This window comes from Peromyscus leucopus, chromosome 8b (genome assembly GCF_004664715.2).
Source record: "Peromyscus leucopus breed LL Stock chromosome 8b, UCI_PerLeu_2.1, whole genome shotgun sequence".
NCBI lineage: Eukaryota > Metazoa > Chordata > Mammalia > Rodentia > Cricetidae > Peromyscus > Peromyscus leucopus.
The window spans coordinates 2,635,940-2,663,930 of NC_051086.1; the positions used below are offsets into that span (position 1 = coordinate 2,635,940).

Here is a 27,991-nt window from a genome sequence, read left to right on the forward strand (position 1 = left end):
GAGTTCAAGACCAGCCTGGTCTCCATAGTGAGTTCCAAGCCAGTCAGAACTATACATAATAAAACTGTCTCCAAATAGACAAAAAAAAAAAGTACAACTCCAAATGGAAAAAGCCATTCTTAGTTCCAGGGCTGAGAGCACTCCTTGCTAGATTCTCATTGCTTCCAAAATGCCCGCCCAGATGCCTGCTGGCCAGGAGCCTCCCCACATTCCCCATGTGCTGAGAGCTGCTCTCAGGGGACCAGGGGGGGTCCCCGGCTGCGGGCCCACTACCAAGGAGCAACGCTGGTCTTGGGCAATGCTCCCGTTCCTAGGGCTGGTCTTGCTCCCTCCTACTCTCTGGCAATGTTCCCGGCACAGGGGCCATCAGGTGAGCCCTGCTGAGGTGACAAGGCACTCAGCTTTAGCACAGGTCTGCTCTTCAAGACGCAGATGGTAAGCACAGGCTGAGAGGCCTGGATGGAGGAGGATGTGGAGCTGAGGGCCTGTCCAACCCTAGGGGAGATGGAGGCAAGGAGAGTGCAGCCTGGAGAACCCGAGATGAGAACAAAACCTGAGCTTTGATCTTTGATCTTTGTTGTATCATGGGAGGCTCTGAGCTGACTGACAGTAAGGCCACCCAGAGGCTCAGCCCCAGGAACACTCCTGTGGCCACACCCACAGCCTCACAAGACACAAAGCCCCACCCCGGCACATGGCACCCATGGAGGGACACATTTTAAATAATTAAAATAACAGAGCAGCAGCCAGCATTCAAGCAACAGTCCCCTGTCCCTCCTACAGGGAGCTCTATTGCAGACACACAGGCAAACGTCAGAGCTTCTGTCCACTCCAGGATGTACAGAAGCAAGAGGAGGGGTGGAGGCAAAAGTCACCAGGGCTCATGGGCAAGGAGACTATGGTGTTGGGTCTACCTAAAGGGCGCAGAGCTCACCGTGACATTTACACTTAATCTGAGTCACTGCCTTGGTGCCTCGTCTCCTCGTCCTCGGCGCTCTGGTGTGAACAACAGGAAGTAAGGAAGACAGCTGTCAGCCCAGCTTGAGCAATGCAGGCCTGCAGGGGGACTAACCAGTACATCACCCAGGAAGAGAACCTGGGGGAACCCTAGGGTGGGCTGAACTGTGTAGTCCTTCACCTGCACCGACACCTGCCCTCACGGCTCTCAGGCAGGCAAGGAGCCGAGTCCTGTCCAATCGGCTTTTGTTGTACCCTAGCTCCTGGGAAGTGACTTAGAGGACCATGGACCCAGCTCCATCAAAGGCCCACTGCATGACAGAGGTGGGACCTTGATCACAGAGGCTGAGACTGACCAGACAGTGGGCAGACGTTGACCAGCCCATCAATAACTCATGGCTGTAGGAGGGAGTCTCAGAGTCACACTGGACCCATGGATCCAGAGGGGTTCCCTCACAGGTGGTACTCTGCACACAGGAGGACTGTACCTCATTACAGAGGGCTCTCTTGCTTTTGGCCCCAGAAATCTCCTCTGGTAGGTATACTTTTGAGACAAAAGGAGGCCCTAAGCCCAGCCACTCTCATGGCATTCTGAGCCAGGGCTAGATGGCAGTTCAGAGCGGTTAAGGAAGGCTTTGTACTCACGGCTGGCACCAAAAGCAAGGAACTCACCTAGGGCTTAACTCCTCACACAAGCTACAGTCTTGCGGCCCTAACATTCCCACTTGAAACAGGAAAAGACTGTGGCAGTACCAGGTGGCCACCAGATGCTCAGGGAACACGGTGGACAGAGCTCAGTGTGAACATGGTGGCTGCTGACCATAGAGGACACAACTCTCAAGGGGATCCATTGCTCTCAGAGGGGTGGCCCGGTGTATAGGGTGTTTCCAAACTCCTGTCCTCTAGATCTGGCTCCCATGGTTCCCACAGCTTTGGCGACCATGGGACCTGCTGCTGTCAAGTGCAGTCAGAAACTGCTTTACTTCAGAGCCAGGTGGTTTTGGTTTTGTTGTTGTCTGTTGCTTGTTTTGGTTTTGGTTTTTCAAGACAGGATTTCTCTGTGTAGCCTTGGTTATCCTGGAACTCACTCTGTAGACCAGGCTAGCCTCGAACCCAGAACTCTGCCTGCCTCTGCCTCTGCCTCCTGAGTGCTAGGACTAAAGGCATTCACCACCACCACCACCTGGGCCAGAGTCAGGTATTTTTGAAGACAGAAATAGAGACAAATTTTCAAAAGCAAAGGGACTTGGGCCCATGCCTAAAGTCTCCTCACAATATAGAGTAAGTCCTGTTGGCAGCTGTAAAGCCATGAAGGAGATGAGCTCTGCTGGAGAAAGATGAACTCTTGTGAGCTTCATTATGAAAACCAAAAGTTTGGGGGGGCAGGGGGAGCGTCTAAAAATAAATGTATGGAAGAGTCCTGTCATTGTGATTGGGCTACAGGCTCTTGAAGGTAGGGATGCCTGCTAGATCTAAGACCCAAGCGTAAGTTTGCCCTAGGCCGGGTGTTGGGACCCTGGCTTCCTCTAATCTGCCACGCTGAGCCCTTACACAACTCAGGTCATCCTGTGCTTGGGGCAGCAGTGGCAGAGGGTCGGCCCCTGCCTCACCTCTCCTGACCACACGGAGGCTGAGGATGGGAACCCGGGGGTTCTTGAAGGTGTACTCTATCAGCCAATGGCAAAGACTCTGTCACATCATGATGGAGGGAACGTGGGAGCACGACTGAGATCCAGCTAGTGTGGCTTCCTAGAGATCCTCTGAGGAACTCTGCCCCTCAGATCCTAAGTCCTCACCGTAAAGACCAGGAAAGGCTAAATGGGAAGCTCTAAGGGTGATCAAAGCCACCTGGGGCCACTGACTAAGGGTCAGGTTGCTATCAAGTCCCTCGTTAAAGCCCACCACATCCGGCCTCCTCTTACCCAAACTCAAGAGCAGCCCCCTGCCCTACCTCCAGCCCAGAATTGCCCTGGGACTTACCATGGTCACCATGACCTTAGACTCAGCCTAAGCAAGGTCCTGGCTCCTCCTGAGCTGGCTGCAAGGCTCTGCAAGCCACCACAATAATGTCCCTAAGGCCCAAGAATCCTCCAGTTCAGGCCCACAATGTACACTGCAGGGGCACGTGAATTTGTCTGCCTAAGCTCCAGGCATAAGGCAGTCAAGGGAAAGGTCACCAAAGCTGGTCACTTGAGGGCAATCTAAATGAGACAGTGGTGGCGCATGCCTTTAATCCCAGCACTTGGGAGGTAGAGGCAGCGGATCTCTGTAAGTTCAAGGCCAGCCTGGTCTACAAATTGAGTTCCAGGAAAGGTACAAAGCTACACAGAGAAACCCTGGCTCGAAAAAATAAATAAAAATAAATAAATAAATAAATAAATAAATAAATAAATAAATAAACAAACAAACAAAAGTAAATGAGGCAGGCTGCACTCTCAGCATTGGCTAGTACTGCTTTCCACGCGAGACGGAAGAGCCCAGTGCCCTGTAGGTTAGGACTGAAGGACACACGAGACCGCATGTGAGAGAGCAACTGTGTGCAGCTGAGGGGCTGTGGTGCTAAACCTGAGCCCTGGGGAGCTGCTCTCGACCTGTGTCCCAAGTCCTCCTGAGTAAGCAGCCAGTTCTGAGGCCCAACTGCTCAGGACTGAGGTCTAGACACTTGTAGGAACACCGGCTGGGGAATGTGCTGCAAAGGCGCCTGCGTTCAGGCACACTGGGTTGCTTCATGGGAAGAGCTCCAGCCACCGAGAAACCCAACAACTAAGAGTCTTGAGAAAACAGCAAAAACCAGTGAGGCGAAAAGAAGAAAAAGGCAGCCCAGTGTCTGCCCTAGGCACCAGAAGCATCCTGCTGGCACTCACCTTGGCTTTCTCGCTCGGCTCACTGGTTGTGCCATACGGGGTGTTGTGCAGTTCCTTGGAAACCACGCAGAGGAACTCAGCCTGGTCTTCACTTCCATAGTTGTAGGAGGAGCCGATGCTGACCAGCTAAAAGGAGACACAGCCTGTGACAGTGTGCAGCGGCTCAGGTGCATCTATCTGCCCTCAGGAGGGAGACCGGGGCACAAACTCTGCAAGCTCGGGGACAGGAGAGCTAGCTCTGGCCAGGAGGTTTTTCCATAGGACTATCAGGAAGCAAACTCCCAGCGCACTGGGGAGCCAGCACCTGCACCCCACATAATTGCACAACATGCTGGAACAGGCTCTCTCTGCAGACTCTGGGCCTCTCTTGGTGCTGCAGGCTGGACCCTAGGGGATGCCGACTGGCTACCTTGTGGAGGGAGGAGGGTAGTAGTACAAAGGTTGAGGCAAGGGAGAGAGCCAAGATCAGAGTTCATGTACAAGCCCCATTGGAGGACCTACTGCCGGCTGGCCTCATCTTTGATGGCAGCCAGAAACCCTCTTGGGGTGAGGAGGGCCTTTACAGACTAACTCTAGTGCCCACTTAGGGCAGAGAACCCCAGGGCTGGACTAGGGAGTTCAGGGAAGCAGAACAGAGGTCAAGAGCACTAGAAGCCTGGAGTGTAAGTGAGAGCCTAGCCTGACTCTGACAGACACTGAAGGCGATGTCGCGTACTTCTGCATACTCTGGCCTGGTCTAACAAGCCTCATAAGCCTCCAGGTCACCAAGTATGCCACCTGGGCCAAGACCATGCTCATTACTCCAGCCATGAGTCGGAGACAAAGCTGAACACAGACACCAAGGCTTTTGCTCTTTTAAACACAAAAATAACTCCAGGGGAATCACTGTGGCCACAGCAAGGATGTCAGTGGCACAGTGAGTAAGCAGTAGTGGCTCAAAAGGCCACCAGCCACTGTGATCCCTGCTCGGGAGTCTACACATCAGAAACAGGTCAGGAGAGAAATCTACGACAGGGCAAGCTACCACTGCCCTCGGCAATGGGGGACAGTGCTTGAAAGGAGTGCAGCCCACCAGGTCAGACCGATGGCAGAGGTGCTGGCCTGCATCAGGTAGTTATGGGACGTCCCACTGACCCCTAGGTGACCCTAGGTTGGACTGACCACCTCAAAGGGACTGGGTCTCACCCTGCTTCTCTGAAAGCTTGTCAATCTAGTACTAGTCCTGCCTTGGGGAAGCAGAGTGCACCTTACTAGCCAGCATGACTCAGGCTCTCTGGGTTTCAGCAGAAAGAATGGAGGTCCCCAGGGTGACTGCACAAAGGTCAGAACCGAGGGCAAGAGGGGTGCCTGTGCTACGTGTCTGGATCACCTCGGACAGCCGAGGTCAAAGTCTTCATGTTGGTTATGGGAGGAGATTCTCCTCCAGCCAGAAGTCATAAGACAACAGAGCAAAAGGCACTTGGCTCCAAATTAGGCGACCCAGTTCACAGATCCAGAAACGGTGACAGCCACTTTCCAGGGTACAGCCTTCCTTGGGCCACATGCCAGGGATATGAGGGGCAGGCTCTGCCATGGTGACATCTGCTCCTGCCCAACCCTCTGATGTGATTCTAACAGGGTTTGGGTACAAAGCACACACATATGCAGTCCATATGACCCTCCAGACCCCTAGGAGGGCAGAGCCCAGCCAGCACTGATGTGTGTGTGGGGGAAGGAAGCACTCAGGCGCTGAGCTCCGCACAGGGAGGAAGTGCTGGACATGGCACACAACAGCCTCAAGGGAAGAGCTCCACTAGAAAGGCGCCACAAAGAGAGCCTGGGAGGATAAGGACTAGGGAATGGCCCCTGCGATGGATCTACAGGGTTCCCACGGGCCGCATCCATCACCTGCTCAAACTTCCAGCCGTCCGACATGGTGGAGACCATCTGCGTAAGCTCCTCCTCCTGGCACTGCAGAACACGGTACACGTGCTTCACTGGCATCTACAAGGACAAACACCCCAGAGGTCAGGCCCCACCACGCACCCAAGCAACTCTAACCTCATCCTGCCACAGGTCAGTCAGTACCCAAAGCAACCCTGAGCAAGTCCACACATCCAACCTACGCCTCAGCAGCGGCTGTTGCAGCTTTCCTGTTGACCTTCAAAAATATTTCTACTTCTAAATTCCAAAATGAAATGAGTCATGTTCCTGAAATCCTCAGGGCACCTGTGGCTAGATAGGAATACACAGAAAACCTTTTTTATTTTGTTTTTTTGAGTCAAGGTTTCTCTGTGCAGCCCTGGCTGTCCTGGAACTCACTCTGTAGACCAGGCTGGCCTCGAACTCAGAGATTAGTCTGCCTCTGCCTCCCGAGGGCTGGGATTAAAGACGTGTACCACCACGCCTGGCCAGAAAAATCTTTATATGTTCCATGTGGGGATACACAATCTTTTGCTCACTATTCCTGTCCAACAGAGCGTCCCTGGGCAGTTCCAGGCAGACTGTGGTCTTAGGTGTGGGGTGGGAGCAACCAGAAGACAAGTGTGCCCTTCTAGAGCCCCCAGTACACACAGGACATGAGGGTCCCGAGTTGCTGCTGCTCGGGTTGTGTTTCATGCTAGCGGGGAACAGTCACACACTGGCCATCCAATGGCAGTGGCTATGAGGCTTCCTTCCGTGAGGCCAGGCCTGCCAGGAGGGTCCCTTCTCCCCCCCAATGCAGACAGAGACTGGAGGAGCACAGATCACATGGTCGTGAGTGGGACTGGGATAAAGGGGAAAGAGGAGGCAAACCGAGGAGGATGGGGAACCCTCAGGACCTTTCTAAGCCATGATGATGAGAAGTTTCCTCCTCAAAGCCCTCCTGCTCCTGAGCGGGCCCAGTGGAGGGCAGAAGGCTCAGTCAGGTCGTCAGTGAGCCAGAGGGAAGAGGGAGGTTGTGCGGTGCGGAAGTGCCCAAGAGAAGCCCGCCAGGAAGGCTGATCACGGGGCGAGGCCGTGAGAGGTGCTAAGTAGACCAGGGTGTTGGCAGCATTCACTTCATGAGGTGGGTGAGGGCGTAACCACTTCAGTGCAGAGCTAGCTTGCTGATTAGACCAATGCTGAAACCCACTGAGACCTTCTTCACAGCCTACCTCACAGAGCACTCACCCCCACACACACTCACCCCCACACTCACGCACACACACTCACAACACACACACACACACACACACTCACCCCCACACTCACGCACACACACTCACAACACACACACACACACACACTCACCCCCACACTCACGCACACACTAACACACACACACACACACTCACAACACACACACACACACACACACACACACACACACACACACACCCCGATGGGCAGCAGAGGGCCTAGGAAGCCCAGCTCCTCCCAGGAACCGCACAGATCCTCAGTCTCTGTGCCACCTACCTCCCAGCTCAGCCAGGCTCTCTTTCTCTGCCATGCTAGCCACAGGCCTTCGAACTTGCAGACTAGGTCTGGACACCCACCTAACAGAGGGCCTCTGCTCTCCAGCATCCCACTGCCTCACACGGCCTCCCCTCCTCCATGCCTTCACCACACACCCTCCATACAACTGCCTGTCTCCACTGACTGCAGTGGGCCCTTCATGGCACATGAGGAAGAAGAGGGCAAGACCCAGGACACCAGGCTGAGGATGGTCCCGTTCTGGTCCAAGACCACACAGGGAAACTAAACCCGCTTATCCACCTCAGGCCCCAGAAGCTGCTGGTAGATCGGTCCCCGTCTCACCTGTGATGTCTTGCTGTCTCGCTCTCTAATCTTGTCCTTTACAAGTTTTATTAGTGAGGTGATATTGTAAAACTCAGCTTCCTCCAACACGCCTGAAATAGAGGTAACAACTGTGATTTCTACTAGGTCAGACCGACGCAAGTAAGGCCTTCATCCCTGCACCCACCCGCTCCCCAGCCTGAAGTCCTTGTGTCCAGCCTAACATCCTCACAGTCCTCTCAGTTCTCAGCACCCGGCAGAGGCAGAGGACTGAAGGAAGGTCAGTTTACTGGACATACTTACGGCCCTGTCACTACAGGTGACACATGGCAGCTGAACACCTGCTCTGAGCCCACAGACACTGGAAATAACTGGCATTTTTTTCTCGGTAGCCTGGAAGCTGTCTGGTTGTGCTACTGGCTCTTCCTGTTGGGAACTGAAGATGCCAGGACAATGTGGAAGCCATGGAGTCCTGCATGTCACATACAGCACATTTTACCCTGCTCAAATGAAACTACAACTGACTGGAGTCACTCCTGGCTCCAAGGCTTTCCCCACAGCCTGCCATCTAATGTCCCACACTCAGGACTCGAAATTCCCAGAAACTAAAAACTAGAATGCCAGGGCCCTGCTTTCAGGCTTCCTCACTTTTACGGACCTCTCTCCTCTCTTTAGGTCTCCCACTCCTAACAGATAGCTCAGGATAACATCCGACATGGGAACTCTGGGAAGGGCCGAGTTCAGGCAAGCAGGCAGGAAAGGCTGCAGGGTACCAAGCACAGCACTCAACTCCAGACGGAACCAGATCCCGGTAACAATCCACACAGTAACACAGTAATCAGAGATTTAATGACACCCCAAAGAAAAAAGCCAGGCGCTTCCAGAAGCAGCTCCACAATCCAGCTCAGACCAACCAATGCGACAGCAGCAGTTCTCCACCTGCAGCTTCATGGGACCAACCAGCACTCTACCAGGTCCCAGTGCAGAGCTCACGTGTCCGTTGAAAACGGACACCTTACCTTCCTCTGCGAGGTCTTTGTTAATAACCAGCTTCCCATGTCTCAAGTAGTTCAGTACAGGTCCAAAGTAGGTGGGATCTCTGTCGATTAAATAGGCACCCGTTTCATCCTAAAAGAACAAAATGCTGTCAGTTCCTGTGTAGAAAGAAGCAGTCCTGCAGTCCGAGTTAGGCCAGACCTAATTCCACACCAGCACACCACTAGTGCAGGATCCACAACTGCTCATGCACCTATCTTAGGGAACTTCAGAGCAGTCTCTGATCCTGTCGGCCTCCATTTTGATCTAAAACAGGTCTTCCTGTGTCTCCTGATCTGAGCCAACCAGATACTGTTCCAGCTTCCAAAGATTCTGAGAAACCGCTGAGCAGCTTTGATACCCACAAGTCAGTCCCCCATCCCCATCATAGGACAGGGCAGCTGTGTAGACCAGGATGGCTTTTGACCCTGCCATGTAACCTCGGCTGGCCTTGAATTCATAATTCTCCTGCCTCAGCCTCCCAAGTAAAGTGCTAGGGTTGTGGGTGTGCACCACACCTTGCTCCATGGCTCAGTTTCTGAAACTCTGGAGACTCAGGCCTTGGCAGCCCACTCTCCTTGTTCAGGGCATCCTGAAGCACAAAGCTAAGACCTGGGAGTCAAGTACACTGGAGAAAGCACCCTCCACTGCTGAGCCCGAAGCCTCCTGTCAGGAGGCTCCTACGGCAACAAGTGAAGCCTGAGGTAGTGGTAATGTGACCACAGGGTACCCTCATTTCCTGATGAACCACAGCCCTTGGGCTTTCCCGGTGACTATGATCACTAAGGAAACCCTTGCTCTGTGGTCAGTGGTTTGGGGAATCTGAACCATCTACAGGACAACCTATACATCTTCCTACTGACTCGGACAGGGCAGTAGCTCCACTTCAGGACTGCTCTCCTCACGTGCTCACCATAGCTATCTCCATGGAGGACATCCTCCTCCAGTATGGGGCACATTCAGCTCCACATGACATCTCACACCATACAGACCTGCTGGAAACAGATGTCCAGTATGAGAGCCACAGGTCTGGCTGGGGTCAGAGGAGGTGTAGCGTTGGGGGACTACCAAAGGGGCGATGCACAAAAGCTACAAGGACACCCCTCCACCCAGGGTGTGGGTCAGTGAGTTTCTGTCACACCCTACTCCAGACCTGTCACAGATTGGCTGCATGTAATTTGGAGGTTGCCAAGTCAACAGGGATGCAGACCTTCTGGTATGGACTCACACAAGCTGATAAAAGGTGGGCCTTCTTCCACTGATGCAGCCTGATACCTGCTTCTACAGCTATCCAGGGACAGCAATTCCAAGAGATGCAGTGGGTTCCAAGGTCTCTGCTAAGGGGAGGCCACCACCCCAGCTTTCCAATCAAAAAGGACATGCCCAGTACCAGGGAAAGAAGCTGAGTCCATAAATCAATAGTGCACATTGGCTTCCCTGATCAGACACAGGTCCCATGAAATTCCTGTAGGTGCAGACCATTGAAAAAAAATGCTGTACTTGCTACCCAGTGAGAGCAGCTGACTAGTCAAGGTGCAGAGGACAGCATGGAGCCTAGGGCAGTGTGTGGGGTTCCCTGAACCCCTTGGATGTATGTGCCCATGAGTAGCGGAGCTCACAGAGGCCTCAGTCACAAAGCAATGAGCCTTCAGAGGCTGTCTTCATAGACATCCAGTTCTGTATTTGGGGCAATAAAAACTGGTGCTTTCAAGGGTTCCTTCCAACATCCACAGGCTCATATCAAAGTGAGAAACCTGAGCTGTGGCTGACATCAAATCAGTAAGGTCTGGGAGGCAGGGACGATGGAAGCCAGTTGCTCACCCTAAGTGCATTTCTCTTCCCATGGTCCCTGTTCCACCCAACAGGAATGTCTAACTCCCTAGCCCTCCCAACTTCCTCCTCCTCACTTCATTGAAGGACAACATACAGGTCAAACTACCCCAAAGCTCTCCATTTTGTCACATGACCTTTAGTCCTTAAGGCCACCTGGGGCCCTGCTTTCCAGTCTCTCAGTCTTCTGGACCCCAGTCATCCAAGCAAAGCCAAGAAATCAAGGAGAGCAATGTCAATTATTGCCACATTACAGAGTCACAAGCAGGCTGAAGTCTGGACAAAGAAATGGCACCACCCGAGTTCTCCCCTCTGCTCATGTGGAAGTGCCCCCTGGAGTGTGACATTTCCACAGCACCATGCTTAGGAATATTCATGGCTCAATGCCCCCTTGACAGACCACTGATAGGTCAAGAAAAAAAAAATCAAGAGGGTGACGGGTTCATCCCTACCCAGGATACTCTCGGGGGCTTCTCTTGTCATGATGGCCATGGCTTCGGAGCCTAGTCTCCCCTGGCAATAAGAAGACTAAAGTCCTGCAGAGTAGAAGGGGGAGGGAGGATGGGGGGAGGAAGGAAAGGGAGAACTGGGAAGAAGCTGTTTATTGAGTAGCCTCACTCAGCAGCTTCCTGGAGACTTCCAGAATGACAAGTGGCACAAGACTACACAAAAGTGACCTAGGCCTCCCAAAGCCTGACAGATGAGGGCACAGGCCATTTTGGCAGATCAAAGGAGCCATTAGCATTGGATGAGCTGGCATTGGCCCTTGGCCTGAAAACCTGAAGGGTGCTGAGCCTCAGCCCAGCCATGTTTACTTGCAGAGTCTGGCCAGTTCACGTGCTGGGTGTAGCTGGCTCTCACTGAAAATGCCCTGTGCGAGGCAGCTTCTGAAAGATCTCCCCTCTAGATCTGCACTCTAGTCCAAAGCTCCTCTGGCCTGGAAAAGAACACACATGGTCAGGTGGCAGCGGCGCATTTTAATCGCAGCACTTGGGGGCAGAGACAGAGGCAGGTGGATCTCTACAAGTCTGAGGCCAGCCTGGTCTACAAAGCAAGTGCCAGGACAGCCAGGACTGTTACACAGAGAAACCCTGTCTCCAAAACCAAAACAAAAGAACACAGGTGAATAGAGGCCTCTTCCAGGCAGATGGTCAGTTGGAATGACAATACTTCCTCAGAGTACTTGAAGTGAGAGCCTGGCCACATGTGAATGTCTAACAGCAAAGGGCTGGCCTCTGCCCAGTGTCTCGCCATCTCAGAGCTGAGGCTCACCACCACAAACTAAAGCTTAGCTACAAGCTCTAGAAGTGGCAACATGGGGACAGCAGCCCAAGTAACCTTAGAAGAATTTTGTTTGGAGACAGGGTTTCTCTGTGTAGCCCTTGCTGTCCTGGAACTCACTCTGTAGACCAGGCTGGCCTCGAACTTGGAGATCCCCCCGCCTGTGCCTCCTGAGTGCTGGGATTAAAGGTGTGTGCCACCACCGACCAGCCCAAGGAACCTTCTTACAGCTTCAGACTCTTCTAGGCAGTATTCTGTGCTTGGAGCCCAATGTCCTGTTTGCCTAAAATACAGTCACAAAGGAAGGGCAAGATATGTACTTTATGGGGACCCTCTATCTGCATCCAGTTAAGAAGCACTTGAGATTTGGAGACTTCCAGAAAAACAAGATCAAAGTAGTTCAAAAACTTTGCTGAGCCAGGCTGGAGGGTGGGAAGAATAACAGAACCTGAACACATATGTAGCCTTATGTGACATATGTAGCCTTATGTGTGAAGGCCCCAGCATCAGCACTCCTGGCCACCCAGAGAAGGTAGCATGTGCTAAGAACGGCAGGACAGAACACCTTGGAAATGAAAACAGGGAGGTACCAGGCAAGGAGTCTCCTACATACACCTAGGGACAGGAATGGCACAGGCTGGAAAGCAAAGCTGTGGCAGCAGGCAGGGCAGCGATCCTCACTGGGCTATGTCCAGAGGTGGTAGGGTGAATTTCCCTGTCTTAGCTGGGTTTCTACTGCTGTGACACAGCACCATAACCAAAGGTGAGTTGGGGAGAAAAGGGTTTATTTCAGTTTACAGTTCCACACCACAGTCCATCATGAAGGAAGTCAGAGAAGAAACTCAAGCTGGACAGGAACCTGGAAGCAAGAACTGATGTAGAGGCTATGGAGGAGTGCTGCTTACTTGCTTGCTCTCCATGGCTTGCTCACCTCCTTCTTATAGCTCCCTGGACCACCAGCCCAGGAGTGGCACCATACAGTGAGCTGGGCTGTCCCACAGGCCAATCTGGTGGGAGTATTTTCTCAAATGAGGTTCCCTCTTCCCAAATGATTCTATATGCAGCAATCTGACAAAAATTAATCAGCACAACTGACCAGTTATCAATTTGACACACAAACACATCACTGTTAAGCCATAACCTTTCCTTTCTTGTTGTCCCCAAGATGTCATTAATATCAATATCAAAATACAAAACATATTCCAAACTTTGAAAGTCCCAGTTTTTAAAAATTCCAACTTTAAAAGTCCAGTCTCCAGCACTTAGGAGACAGAGGTAGGCATATCTCTTGTGAGTTTGAGGCCAGCCTGGTTTACAAAGCAAAGTTCCAGGACAGCTAGGGTTGTTATACAGAGAAACCCTGTTTCAGGGGAGGAAAAAAAAGTCCAGTTTCTAAAATATTGATAATCTCTCAAAACTCCAGAGTCTGGGCTCACACTCAGACACTCACAAGAATCAAGGGAAAGTGGAGTATCACTTCCTCTGTGCATGCTGTCCCAGCTCTCTGGCCAGTCTCCTCCGGTGGCTACTTCCTTAAAGCAGGGCTTCCTTAAAGCAGGTCAGGTGCCTGGGCAGCCATGAAGGCCAGAGTCTGGAGAAAGAGGTAGTGAACTATGAGCATCACTCATATCAAATCCTTTAGGAGCTGTCTGTGGGAGATCTCAACTCCACAGTAAGGGCCAAAGTCCAAGGCCAAGCCCTCTATCCCACATATTTCCACCATGATGCGTATGGCAGTGCCGCTTAGGGTCCACTGTGGGAGCATTCTAGGCTGTGCTCATGTTTGCAAGGGTGTGTTGGAAGACCGACAAGAATGAGCCTCCAGCACTGCATATCCTAGTGTTGGGAATGCAGCTCAGGCCTCTATCCTAACACAGAAATAGAGAAAAACAGAACACACAAATCCAAATACAAGCCAGTCATGGTAGTTTACACCTTTAATCCCAGTACTAGTGAGGCAGAGCTACATGGATCTCTGTGAGTTTGGGGCCTGCCTGGTTTACCAAGTGAGTTCCAGGATGCGTAGGGCTGTTACACAGAAACCCTGGTTTCAAAAACAAAAATAAAAGAAACAAAAACCCAAAATCAAAATACAAGCCTCAATTCACTCATAAAATCAGTAAGATGACTTTTTACTATTTTTTTGAGACACTATCTTATTATACAGGCTTAGCTGGCCTTGAGATCCACCTGTCTCTGCCTCCTGAGTGCTGGGATTAAAAGCATGCACCTCCATATCAGGCCCCCAGGAGGCCTATCAAGATGTTGACTACAGCAATTGGGGCTGAATGAGGCTGGGCCCACAGTGTCACCTGTGCCAAGAGCACTCAAGATGTGGAAGGAGGCTACTTCTGAACCCCAGCAGATTCAAAGAGCAGCCAGGGAGCAGCCAAGACCCAGCATGGGAGTCTCTTTTTCTCTTCTTCTCTTTAGTCCGATCATGACTTAGGAAAAGCCTGTGCTGGGTTGTGTGGTGGGAAGGTTGTGTTTTCCATAAAAGCCTGAGAATGAAGACTGCTTCCTCGACAACCACGTGTCTCTGCCAGCCCTTCCTTCCTTCCCCACTTCTCAGGGAATCTGGGTCTGACCTACTTGTGGCAGCACTGGCTGGAAACATGTCCCTTTCTCTCCAAAGGCATAAAAAGGATCACTGGACTTAGCTCTGAACATTACATGAAAGCCAACTCCCCCCACGCATACACGCCATCAGTCCACATATGTGGGACAGGTTGCTGCTGCCCAAGTTGGCACTGAGTGGGCATAATGTGGAGGCTGAGCCCCAAGCCTGCAGCAGGAAGGAACCCTGTGCCAGAGCTATTGGTCACTGAGCTAGGCAGGGCAGCTTTCAGGCCTCTGAGGTGGCTGCCTTGGCCTTGCCAAGTCAAACATGCTCCCAGGAGGCCTAACTCCACAAATCTGTTTTCAAAGGAGTGGGAGACAACCTCCAGAAACAAACTTGTCTCAAGCCTGTCTCTGTGATGGGGAAAGACCTAGTATAGCTGGTCATTAGTCAATAGTGACACCATCCTGTGCTGTTGCTGTCCTCTAGGGCGTGACCCTAACTCAGCCTCAGGATTCTGGAAATAGCATGCAGACCAGGGTCAAATCATGATGCCTCAGGCAAGACCCTAAGGTCTAAGATGCAGCTGCAGAGAGTCACTCTCAAGGTTCAGATGCACCTGCTTCTATCCCCGTGGGAGAAGAGGAGAGAAAGGCCCAGCACTAGGAGAGAACCAGGATGAAGTGCAGTGTTGTGACCCGAAGACTAAAAGACTAATGCACTGACTTCTGTGTGCACCAGCATGCACCATCACCCTAAACACAAATGCTGAGAGTCTACCCTGAAATTACCCAACTCAAGTGACAGGGCCACACACGAACTTTCTTGCTTTGTTTTATGCATATTTGTGACATCTTTGATCCAGAAGAGGTCTTAGATATCATCAAATGCAGTGACGATACTGAGGCCCAGGAGGCCTGTAAGAGACACAGATCTGTGGCGTGAGGCCAGACTCTAGACTCCTGCTTCCCCGGCCTGCCGTTTGTGCACCGGCCCCTCCGCACACCTCGGCCTCTTCCTGCCAGCAAAATGGGGTTCAGCAGAGCCGAGCACTCAGTTCACTTTTCTTGTGGCACCCATGCTGCCAGTTCACCTGACCACCCAAGCCACCCTGGAACCGGGGACACAGCACCCACACCTCTAGGTGAGACTGTGGGGTAAGGGGTGTTAGGGCTCTTGATCACTGTGACCCTTCGTATGGCCTCGACACCCCCCCCCCCCCCCCCCCCGAGAGCTCTCAGAGACATGACTTGAGGAAAGTATCCCTGCCACAGATGGCGCTTTCCTTACTCCCGCCTCTAGTTGGAAACTAGAATTGAGGGCACCAGTGAAGCTTGCAAGATGTGAGATTTGTGAACCGGACCCCACAATTGAGGCTCCCAGCATGTTTGGAATTCACCCAGGGCAGGTTCCTTGAGCTGAGGTCCACTGTAGTGTCCTACTGATTTAGTAGACAGGGACCTTTCTAGGGAGAGAGACTTCCCAATGGCACCAGAGCCCAGCACCTGTGTAAATGAAAATACCATGAATATCTGCATCACCACAGAAGGGGTTATCCATCCCCCAGGTTTTCTCAGGTGGTTTCCCTGCTAGGTACATTAAATACAGAAGACCCCCACACAATCTCCAGTACATACTGCCTCCTTTCTGACAGAGCGTGTATCTAACAGGCTACTGCCATCAGCAGCTAGGCAGGAGAAAAGAGAAACAGGAAATAAATGTAAGCATTGAGAAGGATCTGGACCAGTGTGCCTAAAGGGAAGCCTTTCCTGGCACCATAGTCTTCAAGGCCTGAACACCAGTCTCTCCACTCTGGCTAATAGGTTGGCAGTCCAGGGCATTCTGGCCAGGTCAGCCAAATCAGAGGTTCACACTTGACCTGTGAAATCCCCTCCCTAATCTCCAAGGCGCGAACAGGTGGCCTCTACTCTCCCCACACGTGGCCATAGGGTAAATAGCATCAAACTCTTCTTTACCTTCTTGCTCAGCTCAAAGAGCAGGCCCTCAGCTTCTCCTCTTCTTCCCTCTCATTAAATATTATCCAGCACCCCATGGCACTTACCTTTCCTCATGTGCTTGGGAAAATCTACCTCAGGCCACAGACAGTAAGGAGCTGGCCACCCAGGCCTGATTTGCAAAGCTAGAACAACAGTGTAGAGCCCAATGCCAAGGAAGAAAGGACCCCCCAGAACAAGGGCAGTGGGAATGCTGGGGCACATCCTACCCTAAGACATTTTGTGGGTTATCTCAAAGCCATCTCCATGGGTACGGGGTGCTGCACTAAAGCTCCATGGCTGCATTTCCTAAGCTTGAAGGCATCAAGCATCTTCTAAGAAAATGCAGTGCCCAACCAGGCAGCTCTGCTCCTTCCCACAGCAAGCTCAAAGTGAGCAAGCTCAAAGTGAGCTGCCCCTAATCAAGGCCTAATGAGAGCCAGCGTGCACCTGAACAGGGGCAGCCTACTGGCATTTAGCCATACAGACCCTCCCATTGGCTAGTAGCCCAGAGTATGCAGAGGAGGGAATCACTGAGAAAGCAAAGAGCAGAAAGAGCTCTGAAAAGGGACCGCCATGACGCCTCCATTGCTGCCTGGGAAGCAGTAGACACCTCCCACCCCTAAGCCTCTGCTCCTGGGACCAGGAGGCACACTCTCTGAGAAGAGCTGGTTGGTAAGTACCTTGGCCCTATGGTTTTCTTCTCCTGAACTTTCAGAGCCAAAGCACCCATCCCCCATCCACAGGGGAATGAGCAGCTCCAAGCTCCAAGCACATGTGATGTGGGAAAACTGGCAGGTGGCCAGAGTTTTCTGACCCCTGTGCAAAACCAAAGCCAGGCACTGTCATGCTGGACAAGCACAAGTGAACTACACTAGTGGTGGACAGAAAGAATGTCTTTGTACCTGCCAGCCACCTCCCTGCTGCCTCAGGATACCCTGAGACAAGCTCTCCTCAGAAAGATCCAAGTCCTCACGTGATGACAAGTCCACTGACCTGCTCAGGACCAAGGGGCTTCTGAATGAGGCACACCAAGAGAGGTGAGCAGACAAAATGAGGACAAGCACCCACTGCAAAGGGGGCAAGGGCACACCACCGGGGTGCACCATCGGGCCGAGAATATACTAAGAGCCACATCCATTATGCACTACACAAGTACACACCTGTGCCTTAGACGCCCACTCACAGCCTGTGGCCGATGCAACTCTGCCCAGTGCACGGGATGCTCATGGCTAGTTTCTCTGATTTAGTTACACAGAACAACATCTGCCATTTATACCCTAAGTAATCCCCACTTCTCTTGCCAAGCAACAAATTCAAAGATGGTTCTCCCACCTACATCCCATCCTTTGGCCCTGGCTTAAAATTCCTTTCATACCTTTCTAACCTTAAAACTCACTAGCACCAACTGCAGTCAAAGTGGATACAGAGAACTGTAGGGCCTGGCTGTGGTAAACATACTTTCCAAAGACCCACCTGGGGTAACTATATCTACAACCTCAAAGCTGAGACAGTGGCCCCATTCCAAGGCAGAAGTTCACGTGCAAGTAGCAGTTTTCTCTAGATCTGGCTCAGCTGGAGAGAGAACACTCTAGTTCAGGATAGCTTCCAACCATACAGTATTTGCTATTTCCCTTTTCCTCCTGAAGCATCATCTCACTAAATCAGGGGCCAGATGAGTGACAAACAGCAACTCTGTTTTCAACATACCATGGATGCAGAAACATACTCAAAATGGATCAAATATCAAGCCTTTGCAAAGCATTTCCCATGGGCAGCTTAGAAGTTTCACGCCTGGCCTGCCCCCAAAGACAACACTGGAGAGAAATTGACACACAACGGCAGATGCTCAAATGCACAACACAGCACAGTCCCACTGGAGGATGTCCCAAGAGGAAGCGAGAATTCACTCAGGCTGTCTAGAAAAAGAACTTTCACGGCAGCAGTGGACTAAAAGTTGGCCCCTAAAATAGGTCAAAGGCCTATGGATACAAGGTATGGTGGGTAATTAAGTCCCACCCTGAGCTTTGAGGACATGAGGAGACAGGTACAGCACAGAGGACTGGACATGAGGCTGAGAGGGCTGTCAAGCAAGCCTTGAATGTGTTTGCATTCTCTACTATCCCTAGCAATCTTGCTGTCAACAACTCTGGAAAGTGTCTTCCAGAAACTTACTTCCCTGTAGTAGCTCACAGCCCTGGCACCCCTGACAATAGTCTGCCTTTGATGCTCTCCCATAATCAATAAACCCAGAAGGTTCCTAAAAGGTTTCTTGGGAACTACTTCTCTTAAATTTCCTAACACAAGTCTCATCTTGGCATCACATTCTGCAAAGCTAAGCTCAATAAACACCAGTCAAACACCAGAAAAGGAATCTTCCACCAGGTCCCGGCTGAAGTTCAGCTCTAAGAGTATTTGCCAGGTATCCTTTCTTTGATCTTAACTATGAGGTCAGAGCCTTGAGATCTTTCCACATGAATCAACATCCTGTTTATCTTCCATCATGTAATTAATGGCCTCCATCTGTTAACGCCCCTTCCTTCTACCCTTCTCCTTAGTAGGATTTAATTAAGGTGGAATCTCTTGGGATACTCTTTCATCAGAACCTGGTGTGTGTGGTGGTACCAAGAACACAGAACATTTATAGATTTTTATTTGAATACTCTAGTAACATGACTAATGTGAATTAGAATTACTCTTCTAGCAACCTATGACTAAAACAAACACTATCAACCATGGTACCAAGATTGCATCCACCATATTTTTCTGGAGATAGGGTCCTTGTAGCCTAGGCTAGCCTCAAACTCATTATGTACCTGAGGATGACCTCAAACTCCAAATTCTTTTACTTCTATCTCCCAAAATGCTGGGATTACAGTTGCTTTCTATCATACCTGGTGCTGTTATATTATTTTTATGTTCTGAATTGAATTTTATAATTTAGAAATCAAATGTAATTTAAAACAAATAAATTTTAGATTTTACTTTATGCGTATGAGTGTTTTTCATATACACATGTATGTGCACCATGTATTCAAAGGGGTCAAAAGAGGGTTTCAGACTCCCTAGAACTGGATGGCTGTGAGCCACCATGAGGGGTTCTGGGAACCCAATCTGGGCTCTCCGTAAGAGCAATCAGTGTTCTTAACCACTGGACCAAGTAACTCTCTAGCTCTGAAATAATAAATTTTTAAAAAACTAAAACATAATCTGATAGAGAATCTCCCACTGCAGTAAAGGAAATACAAACACACATACACACACAATGTAAATGTGTGTGTGTATGTGTGTTGGCACACAAGTACCATAATGTGCACTTGGAGGTCGGAGTACAACTTTTTAAAAAAATTTTTAATGACTTGTTTTTATTTTTTATTTTATGTGCATTGGTGTTTTGCTTGCATATATGTCTGTTGAGTGTGTCAGACCTCTTGAAAATGGAGTTACAGAGAGTTGTGAGCTGCCATGTGGGTGATGGGAACTGAGCCTGAGTCTCCTGGAAGGGCAGTCAATGCTTCTAACTACTGAGCCATCTCTCCAGCCCCCCCCCCTTTTTTTTTTTTGGTTAATTTGAGACAGGGATTCTCTGTGTAGCCCTGGCTGTCCTGGAACTCACTCTGTAGACCAAATTGGACTCAAACTCATAAAGATCTGCTTGCCTCTGTCTCACCAGTTCTGGGATTAAAGGTGTGCGCCACCACTGCCCAGTTCAAAGTACAACTTTCAAGAGTCAGTTTTTTCCTTCCACCATGTGGGTCCCAGAGACTCAAATCTGCCCAGTTCAAAGTACAACTTTCAAGAGTCAGTTTTTTCCTTCCACCATGTGGGTCCCAGAGACTCAAATCAAATTGGGCCACCTCACTGGCCCAATAAAAGGTAGTTTATAAAGTACTCTTAAGAGGCAGTGAAACAAAGAGATGTATTTGACTTTATGCTAAAGTGAAACAGTTCTAAACCCATTGTTCCAGTGCTAAAATTAGGCAGACACTAGAAGCCAATGGATAAGGCCAATTTAAAAACTGATTTAATAGACAAGGCAGGGATGCTTGAGTAGAAAGACAAGAATGGTTATAAACACTCACTGTTTGAAAAACCAACAATAAAACATACACCCTCACTATAAAAAGAAAACCCAGCTGACAAAAGCCTATTTCTATCCTGGAAACTTTTGTCATTGTCTGGAAGGTCAGTTCTGTAAGAGTAAAGAGATTTGGTTAACTCAGAAATGGGGAAAGCTGGGAGAAGGCTTGGGAGGGACTAAAACGCTATTATCTAAAACCCTAACTTCTTGGTTATTTTGCAGTAACTCAAGAATTCTTACTTTCTGGTCACACTGAGATATTGTTCTGTCGGCCTTGTGAAGTGAACAGGCTCCCAATCATTCTAGAAAGCCTTCTGAGCAGCAGCTTTCAGGCTGGCAAGGCACAAAGTGGAGTGCCATTGTGTAGGCTCAACCCGAGAACTCACAAAGTTAGTATAAGGCTCGGAAACCGCCAATGGGGAAAAGGGAGAAAACTACTTTTCTTTCTAAGTTTCAATACTGCACTATGCCACACAACTCTTGTAATCCAAACACATTTTGTTACCACAGGTGTAACAGTACTAGTATTTAATTAAATGTAAGATATACTACAAACTAACCTGGAAATTCTACCTGTTTGCAAAGGCAGCGGGGAAACCAAGTTTGGAAAGCAGAGCGAAAAGAATTCTATACCTGGTCTCTCTTAGACATCCCTAAGATTTTTCTACATGTGGCCCCAAACATGAATTCAATACAAATAATTCATATATTAGAAGTAAAATGACACCTTTGGACATTCTTGCTCAGGAGGTACCTACTAAGAGCTTCAAAGCCCGTTCATATTATGGATGAGAAGGATGGAGCACAAACTCTGCAAGTCACTGGGAAAAGGGCAGACACTGTGGCAACCCTCATGGCCTACGTTAATTTAAACGTAGATGAATGCAAAGGGTTCTCAGGTTCCAAAGTCAGCAAATAACTGGGGCGGTGGAGTTCACACACCCTGGGCAAAAGAATCTAGGGAGGAGAAATAAACCAGAGCCACAGCAATGAGAAGAAAGACAAGGCGAGCGAGAGAGGCACTATTAATCAGAGGGCTGAGGTAGATGGGCACAAGAGTGCCATCCTCGCTCCGGCCCAGGACGCTGGGCTCAGAGTGCCCGCTCCGCTGAGTGCCCTCGGTGTGGAGAGGTGGGTGGCGCGGAGGGAGACCAGGGCAACAGGCCCCCCGCCGACCCACGAGGGCCTCACCTTGTCTGAGTCTAGGTCGGGGTCCGCCTGGCACAAGCGGTACAGGAAAGACTTCGGGTCCCGGCACAGCGTCTGCCGGGTGGTGAGGAAGTAGGTGCCGCCGACGTTCAGCCGGACCCACTTGGACACACCACTGGGGCGGTGTGCCAGGGCGCCGAGCCCAGCGCTGCAGCGACGGCACAGGCCGCCCCCCAGCCCCGCCCCGAGGCCGCTCGGAGCCGGTGGCAGCAGCTCGCAGTGATTCTCCGCCATGATCCCAACAAGCACCGCCACAGTGCCCCTTCGCCGGAAGCGTCCGTTCTTTAATACAGTCCTCTCAGTTGTCCCGCCCCTAGGTCCACCCCAGTAAAGTGCCCTCCCAGACATGATGTGCAAGGCGGAAGTTCCGACCCGAAAAGCAGGTCGGGGACAACCGCTTCCGGCCACAGCGAACCTCCGGAACTCACAGGGATCTTGGGCTACAGCTCCGCCCCCGCCCCCGCCCGGGCCAAAAGAAGAGCCAGAATGGCGAACGTGTATACACTCTACATGCTTTTATTACAAGACTACCGAGCATACGAGGGAAATCCATCATCTGGTAATTACATCTAAAGCACAGATATTTGAAAAAAAGAGAAAAAATTGTTTCATTAAATTATATGATTAAACCATGACCAAATAGAAAATTTATATAATAAAGCCAGGAAAAAAGTTGTAAAATATAGTTTACAATAATTATTCACATTCAAGGCTGTACATCAATACATACAACAACGTGGCCCCAAACATGAATTCAATCCAAATAATTCATATATTAGAATTTAAATAACAGACTGAACTAGAGGCCGACAATAGCCAGCAAATAACCTTATATAAGAATAAAAATACAAAAGTGTATATCCTAGTATCATTGCATTATCTGTTTTCATAAGTATTTTTAATTTTTGCTTTGCCTGTACATCACAGTTACAGCTACAGACCAGGTAGAGAATATTACACATGTTCTAACTGACTGCCACCAACCTGAACGACAGCAATAGACTGATTCATCCTACTGTATGTGACTATGGAACAGCTGCAGCAGCTCTAAATACCATTAACAGGTGAATTTGCCAATGTCCAATCAAACTATGGTCATAATGGAGGCTTATCACCTGCACAAGGACTCACTTGTAGTCGTTAACCCAGAAGATTAAACTAGGGTGGACTACATGAGGAAGGGAAAATTTGCCTTTTGTAAAAAAAATCTTCTGTACAGTTTGAATTCTTCATACAGAAGTAGAGAATTACAGGGAATTTTCAGGTATTCACATTGGTCAATTCATTTGCTCATCACTGCAAAGGTGCTTTGACATAAACAGCTTCCTTCCTAGGCCACTTCCCCACAAACATTGTGATTCTAACCTTTAAGTATTATATTAGGCCAGAAGCCAGTTATCTTCAGGGTTCAAAGAGTGGTCCCAGCCCCGTCTAATCTGCCAGGGCCTTTGTCCTACATTCTACCTAAGAGGTGCTACACCCACTGGAGTCAGTTTACATTGGGTCTTTGCAATAAAACAAGATGGAAAAGGTGTACGGCAGCATCTCTTGGAACATGGTATCTTCACCACACTCAGTTGCTACAGTCTCCCAAGTCTCAGCTATGAGCATTCTGGGTCTATGGAGCAATAGGGAGAAGCCTTGAGGCATCAGAAAGCAGGGAGCTGATTTCTGCACATCTCAAGCCCTAGGCTCTGATAGAGTAGAGTAACACTGAGTATGGTGCCCAGAAAATCTCTGCTGCATGTTTCCAAGTGGAACCAACAGGCCTCACCCAACAAAGTTAAAGATACAATCCAATTTGGGTGAGTGGGCTATATGCAAAGACCTTAATTACCTGCAGCACACAGGAAGGTTTACGTGAGCACAGCTGGGATACCCATCCTCTGCAATGAAAAGGTCTGGCCACTGTGCCATCCTGAACCGCTAACTTCAGGAGGGATGGAGCAAGGACAATCACAACTGTACTTTTATAAAACCCAATCATCTACATGGTTTCTTTTTCAATTAGAGCTTTGCTACTCTGCTTTGCTACTGATCCCAAAATGGCCCAAATGCACTTTCTGAGTCTATAAACTTAATTATGAATTACCCATTAAGTATGTGGCAAGGTCAGTTCAACACTTTATCTCTGCTGACTGTGCAGAAGCAGATTCAGTACCATTGTGGACACAAAGTACAAGATTCTGAAAACATCACCAAGCACTTGGAAGCCATAGCAGCAAGGATGGAAGAGAAGTAACATGCATGACCAGATTCTTGCAAACTGGCTTTTGGAAAAATCTGTCACAAATGGATCTGCAGTAATGACATTTTAGCATTTTTTTTCTTTATAAAAAAAAAAAAAAAGAGCAGTCATAGTCAAACTTTCTTGGGAATACACAGCTTAGCAGGAACTGATGTGTTCAAAATCTGTAGGATATGAGGAAGAAGGGGTTGTTACTCAGAGCATCTAAACATCAGACCAAGCAGGAGGAACAGCTGTGAAATGAACAAATTCTTTGACCCAAAAATACCACTTGCAGGCATATGAGGGAGAGAAAAAAAATCAGAGTAAAAATCAAAGACTTAAAAGTATATTCACCACAGCATTATTTAAATAGCAACAAACAAACAAACAAACAAACCAAAAGCATCTGAATGTTTTACAACAGGGAAACAGTTGGATAACTTATAAATTTACAACCATTTGAGTCCACAATTATTGAAAACATGCTTTTGAAGAACTGCTCATGGTATGGAGAAATGTTTAAGGAAAAAAAAGTCAAGTGAAAAGGCTGGATGCAAAATGATGTATGTCGTATGTTCCCAGTTTGGTTTAAAAAGCAAACAAGGGCTAAGGATGTAGCTCAGTGGTAGAGCACTTGCTTAGCACTTCTGAGTGCCCTGATTCAACTCCCAGTACTGGGACAACAAAAAGTTGGGGAAGGAAGAGCAGGATCTACATCAAAATGCTCACAGTGGTCTCTGAATGATTGCCTTTCTTTTACTTTCAGAAAACAATACTCTGGTTTCTCTTCAGATCGTATAAATCTTTCGCCTTTTACTTTCAGAAAACAGATATTACTTGAAAGCACACAATCACCTATGGCCCCCTTTGCTGGCACTGGGAGTCTGTGCCACACTTGACTATCTGCAAGGTTACTTCAAACATGGATCATAAACACTAGGGTGGCCCAAAGAGGGCTGCAGCAGGTGAAGTTTCTACCAGTCTGACACAAGCCATCTTTCTCAAAGTGGTTTTTACTGCATCTACCAGGTCAGAGCTTAAAATGATAGCTGAGTCATGATGCCACTCCCTGGAGTGCGGAGACTCAGCTACATGGGGATGCCCACTGCCCAGCCAGAGTGCAGAAAAACAGGTGAAATGACCCACTCAAGTTCAGCTTCATCTGTGACACCAAGAAAAGACAGGGCTAGTGGGCTGTGGGGTACAGTCCACTACACCTAGGTAGGAGAAGCCAGAGGACAGTCTTCAACTTTCTGTTCATCCTTGCCATTCTTAGGACACATGACGTCTGGAGCTACTAATGGGGCACTTCTTTCTCTTCTTAGCTAGATTCCCCATTTACTGTTTTACACACACACACACACACACACACACACACACACACACACACACACATCCTGTCCTACAGTGTAAGGCACCTGCACACTGGGTGACGGCTCTAAGGATGACTGGAAAAAACTGAAAGTGATCTAAGTCAGGGTAAAAAAAGAATATGCATGGTTCTCTAAGGGGAAAAAAAAAATCAAGGAAAAGGGGGCAGTAAGGATAAAGGTGACCTGGGAAGAGCTCAGCTATTGGAGCACAGGGCAGTCATGGTGACCACCCACTACCAGCTCAGCTACACCCTGATTTTGGAGGTTAGGATGGCGCTTGGTAAAAGCCCAGGAGGTAGTGTTGCTCTCCAGGGGAGGAAGCAACAGAGGACTCTCCCATAAGCCAGCTGGGTGTTCTAATTCAAGCCACGCCTCAGCCCCACGTGGTCCCCTGTAGTTAAGTGCCCTCAGAGATGCATTCCCTGGGTCTGCATACACGCAACAGCCAGGAAGCCACTCTTTACATGCAAACACAGGGTATAGGACACTCTGAGGACTAAATAGCCACAAGGCATGAGCAAGAACAGGACTCTAAGGAGGAGACAGCCAAGTGTAACTAGTATGGGTTCTTCAAAAACCAGGAAAAAGAGTGCCCACTTTCACTCACAGGCTGACAGTGTGCTGGGCTATCTGTTCCCTGGGTCCTAGGGGCAAGTGAGGTCCTGACACCTGCTCCTTGGTCACTTGAAGCTCTTATCACACAATCGAGTAAAGTCTGAAGAAGACCTGTGTTCCCATCAAGCACTCCTACCAAGGCATGATGGTGAGCTCTTCATCTACACTCCACCCCAGTTGAAAAGAACCACTCTTACTGTTCAAAGTCTGAGAACAGAATCTTTCTTCTCTTAGTTCGGGTGGCCTGGCCCACAGGTGGTCACTGTGGACAGAACTGGGATAATTTCTGTGTGGGCATTTTTAGAGTGCATTTATGAAAGTCAAAAGAAATGGCAAAATTGTTGCTGCCTTCGGGACATGGGAGTCAGAGGTGTTGCTGTGAGAAGTCTATGAAGGCAGGTGCCTACTTTTTCCCACTAGGGACCAAGGGCCACCCTTCAGGGACATCCTAGTCAGAGAGAGGTACAACCAAGTCCCTCAGAAGCATTCAGCAAGAGCGCTGACATATCCCAGGCCATCTGTATTATAAAAAAAGCATTGTCACCTCAGCATCAGAGAAGTGTCCCAATACTGGCAAAGAACACCAGCACAGGCAGGCTCAGGTTTAAGTGGGCTATTCCTGTGAGCATTGGTAACATTCTTTCCAGGCAAGGTCTATGCTCTATGATATCAGGTGACCAGGCAACATGAGAAGGCTTTCAGATTTTCAACAGAGATGTAAAAACTGAGCTAGCTGAGAAGTGTTTACCCACAGCACCAATAGGTACATGTGAGGCTGGGCAGGAGACTGGCACACACCCTGGGATTTTTCTCAGTCCCTGCCTCATAGAGCATGTGGCCTACACATTTAAAACTACGCAGAAACCCCCAGGAAGGCCTGCTACCCCACTCCTCCACATGGGAGCTGTGGCCCAGGCTGGATTCTCCATGGTACTTCCAGCCTTGCCCAGGTTCAGGATAGGATTCTGTATCCGATAGCGACCTAGTTGGGGTTATCTAGGTGCTGGAATGACAGCACCCCTCCTGGACACATGCTTGGCTGGGTGTCTAATTCCCTGCATGAACTGCTAGAAGTGGAATGCTGGAGTAGAGCCCAATGAGGGCAGCCTGTGACGACAGCAGCCTGAACACTTCTCACCATACAACCTACCTGCTGTTAAGACAGGAACCACAGAAATCCTGCTGCCAGAAACACACCTGACCACATCTCTAGGGCCATATAAGGGACTCAAGGAAGGGAGTACACAACAAGCTAAGAGCCCTGTACCTACAGTAAACTGGTGATCACCCCAGTGGAGGAGTGAAGAGGCTCCCTGGTGAAGAAGAGCCAGATACACCCAGTCCCTCAGTCACAGCAAGAGCTGTGTTTATCAGGTGGGGAGGAGGAGAAGTAGGCATGCAGTTCCTGTGGATGCTAGGAGGGGCTGGTGATGCCAAATCTGGCCACTTGTCTGGGCAGAAGCTGGGCTACCGTGCAAGGAACTGGGTCTCCATGGCCACAGCAGCACATGGAAGCCACCACAAAGCACAGAGAGCAAGCAAAGCGACCCTGAATTCCTGTTTGTTGGTTATTTGTTTTGTTCTTTGTGTGGCTGGGTTCTTTTTTTTCTTTTCTTTTAAATAAAAAAGCTGCAAGGTTTCCGCCATCCATGTTCTCCTTGAGATGGCTGGCAGGTGGTCTGGAAGCGTCCTGGGTGGCGGCCGAGCCGCGCTGGGGCAGGTGTCCTGGCAGCGATAGGCAGCCCGGCCGCAGGCCACGTCACTGCACAGCAGCATCTGGATGGCTCTGGTACCGCTGCCGCCAAACTTCCTGAATCTTTCTGCACCACTTGTGAGCATTCCCGCTTGGATCCATCAGGTAATACGTCCTGTTAGGCTGCAAAGACAGAGCATCTGATGTCCTCCAGAGAGTCCCGTCCCCACCCAGCCTGTCTTGCTGTCAATGCTGCCAGCATCTTTTTGAAGCCTTTGTGCACAGTGGGCTTCTTCTTTCTATAAGCACACAAACTAAGGACATGGGCAGCTGACCTACCAAAAGCAAAGATTAAGTAAGCAGAGTATCTCCTGGCCCAATTCTGGCCTAAGTTGTTCATACAGGTCTCTGAGACACAGGAAGCTGACCTGACCCTAGATGCTTCCTTGGCCAAAGCAAAGGACACTTCCAACCGAGATGCAGAAGCCTGTGGTGACACTAGAATCAGAGGCCTTGCAGGGACAGACTCAC

General features: G+C 49.7%; 2 protein-coding genes across 3 annotated transcripts in view; both read right to left on the bottom strand.

The window, feature by feature from the left end:
• The window catches only part of Kctd5 (potassium channel tetramerization domain containing 5), a 25,904-nt gene extending 4,076 nt beyond the window's left edge, over positions 1 to 21,828 (bottom strand). Inside the window, exons 1-5 of the mRNA XM_028853960.2 lie at positions 21,532 to 21,828; positions 8,579 to 8,687; positions 7,581 to 7,672; positions 5,709 to 5,804; positions 3,822 to 3,947 (exon numbers count right to left, since the gene is read on the bottom strand). Coding sequence (XP_028709793.1) covers positions 3,822 to 3,947; positions 5,709 to 5,804; positions 7,581 to 7,672; positions 8,579 to 8,687; positions 21,532 to 21,783 — 675 coding nt within the window. The 5' untranslated portion in view covers positions 21,784 to 21,828. The remainder of the gene's footprint in view (positions 1 to 3,821; positions 3,948 to 5,708; positions 5,805 to 7,580; positions 7,673 to 8,578; positions 8,688 to 21,531) is intronic.
• Positions 21,829 to 22,047: 219 nt separating this feature from the next.
• Positions 22,048 to 27,991, bottom strand: part of Pdpk1 (3-phosphoinositide dependent protein kinase 1) — a 74,350-nt gene continuing 68,406 nt past the window's right edge. For both annotated transcript variants that reach the window (XM_037200906.1, XM_028853959.2), the window contains exon 14: positions 22,048 to 27,643. In XM_037200906.1, coding sequence (XP_037056801.1) covers positions 27,527 to 27,643 — 117 coding nt within the window. In that variant the 3' untranslated portion in view covers positions 22,048 to 27,526. The remainder of the gene's footprint in view (positions 27,644 to 27,991) is intronic.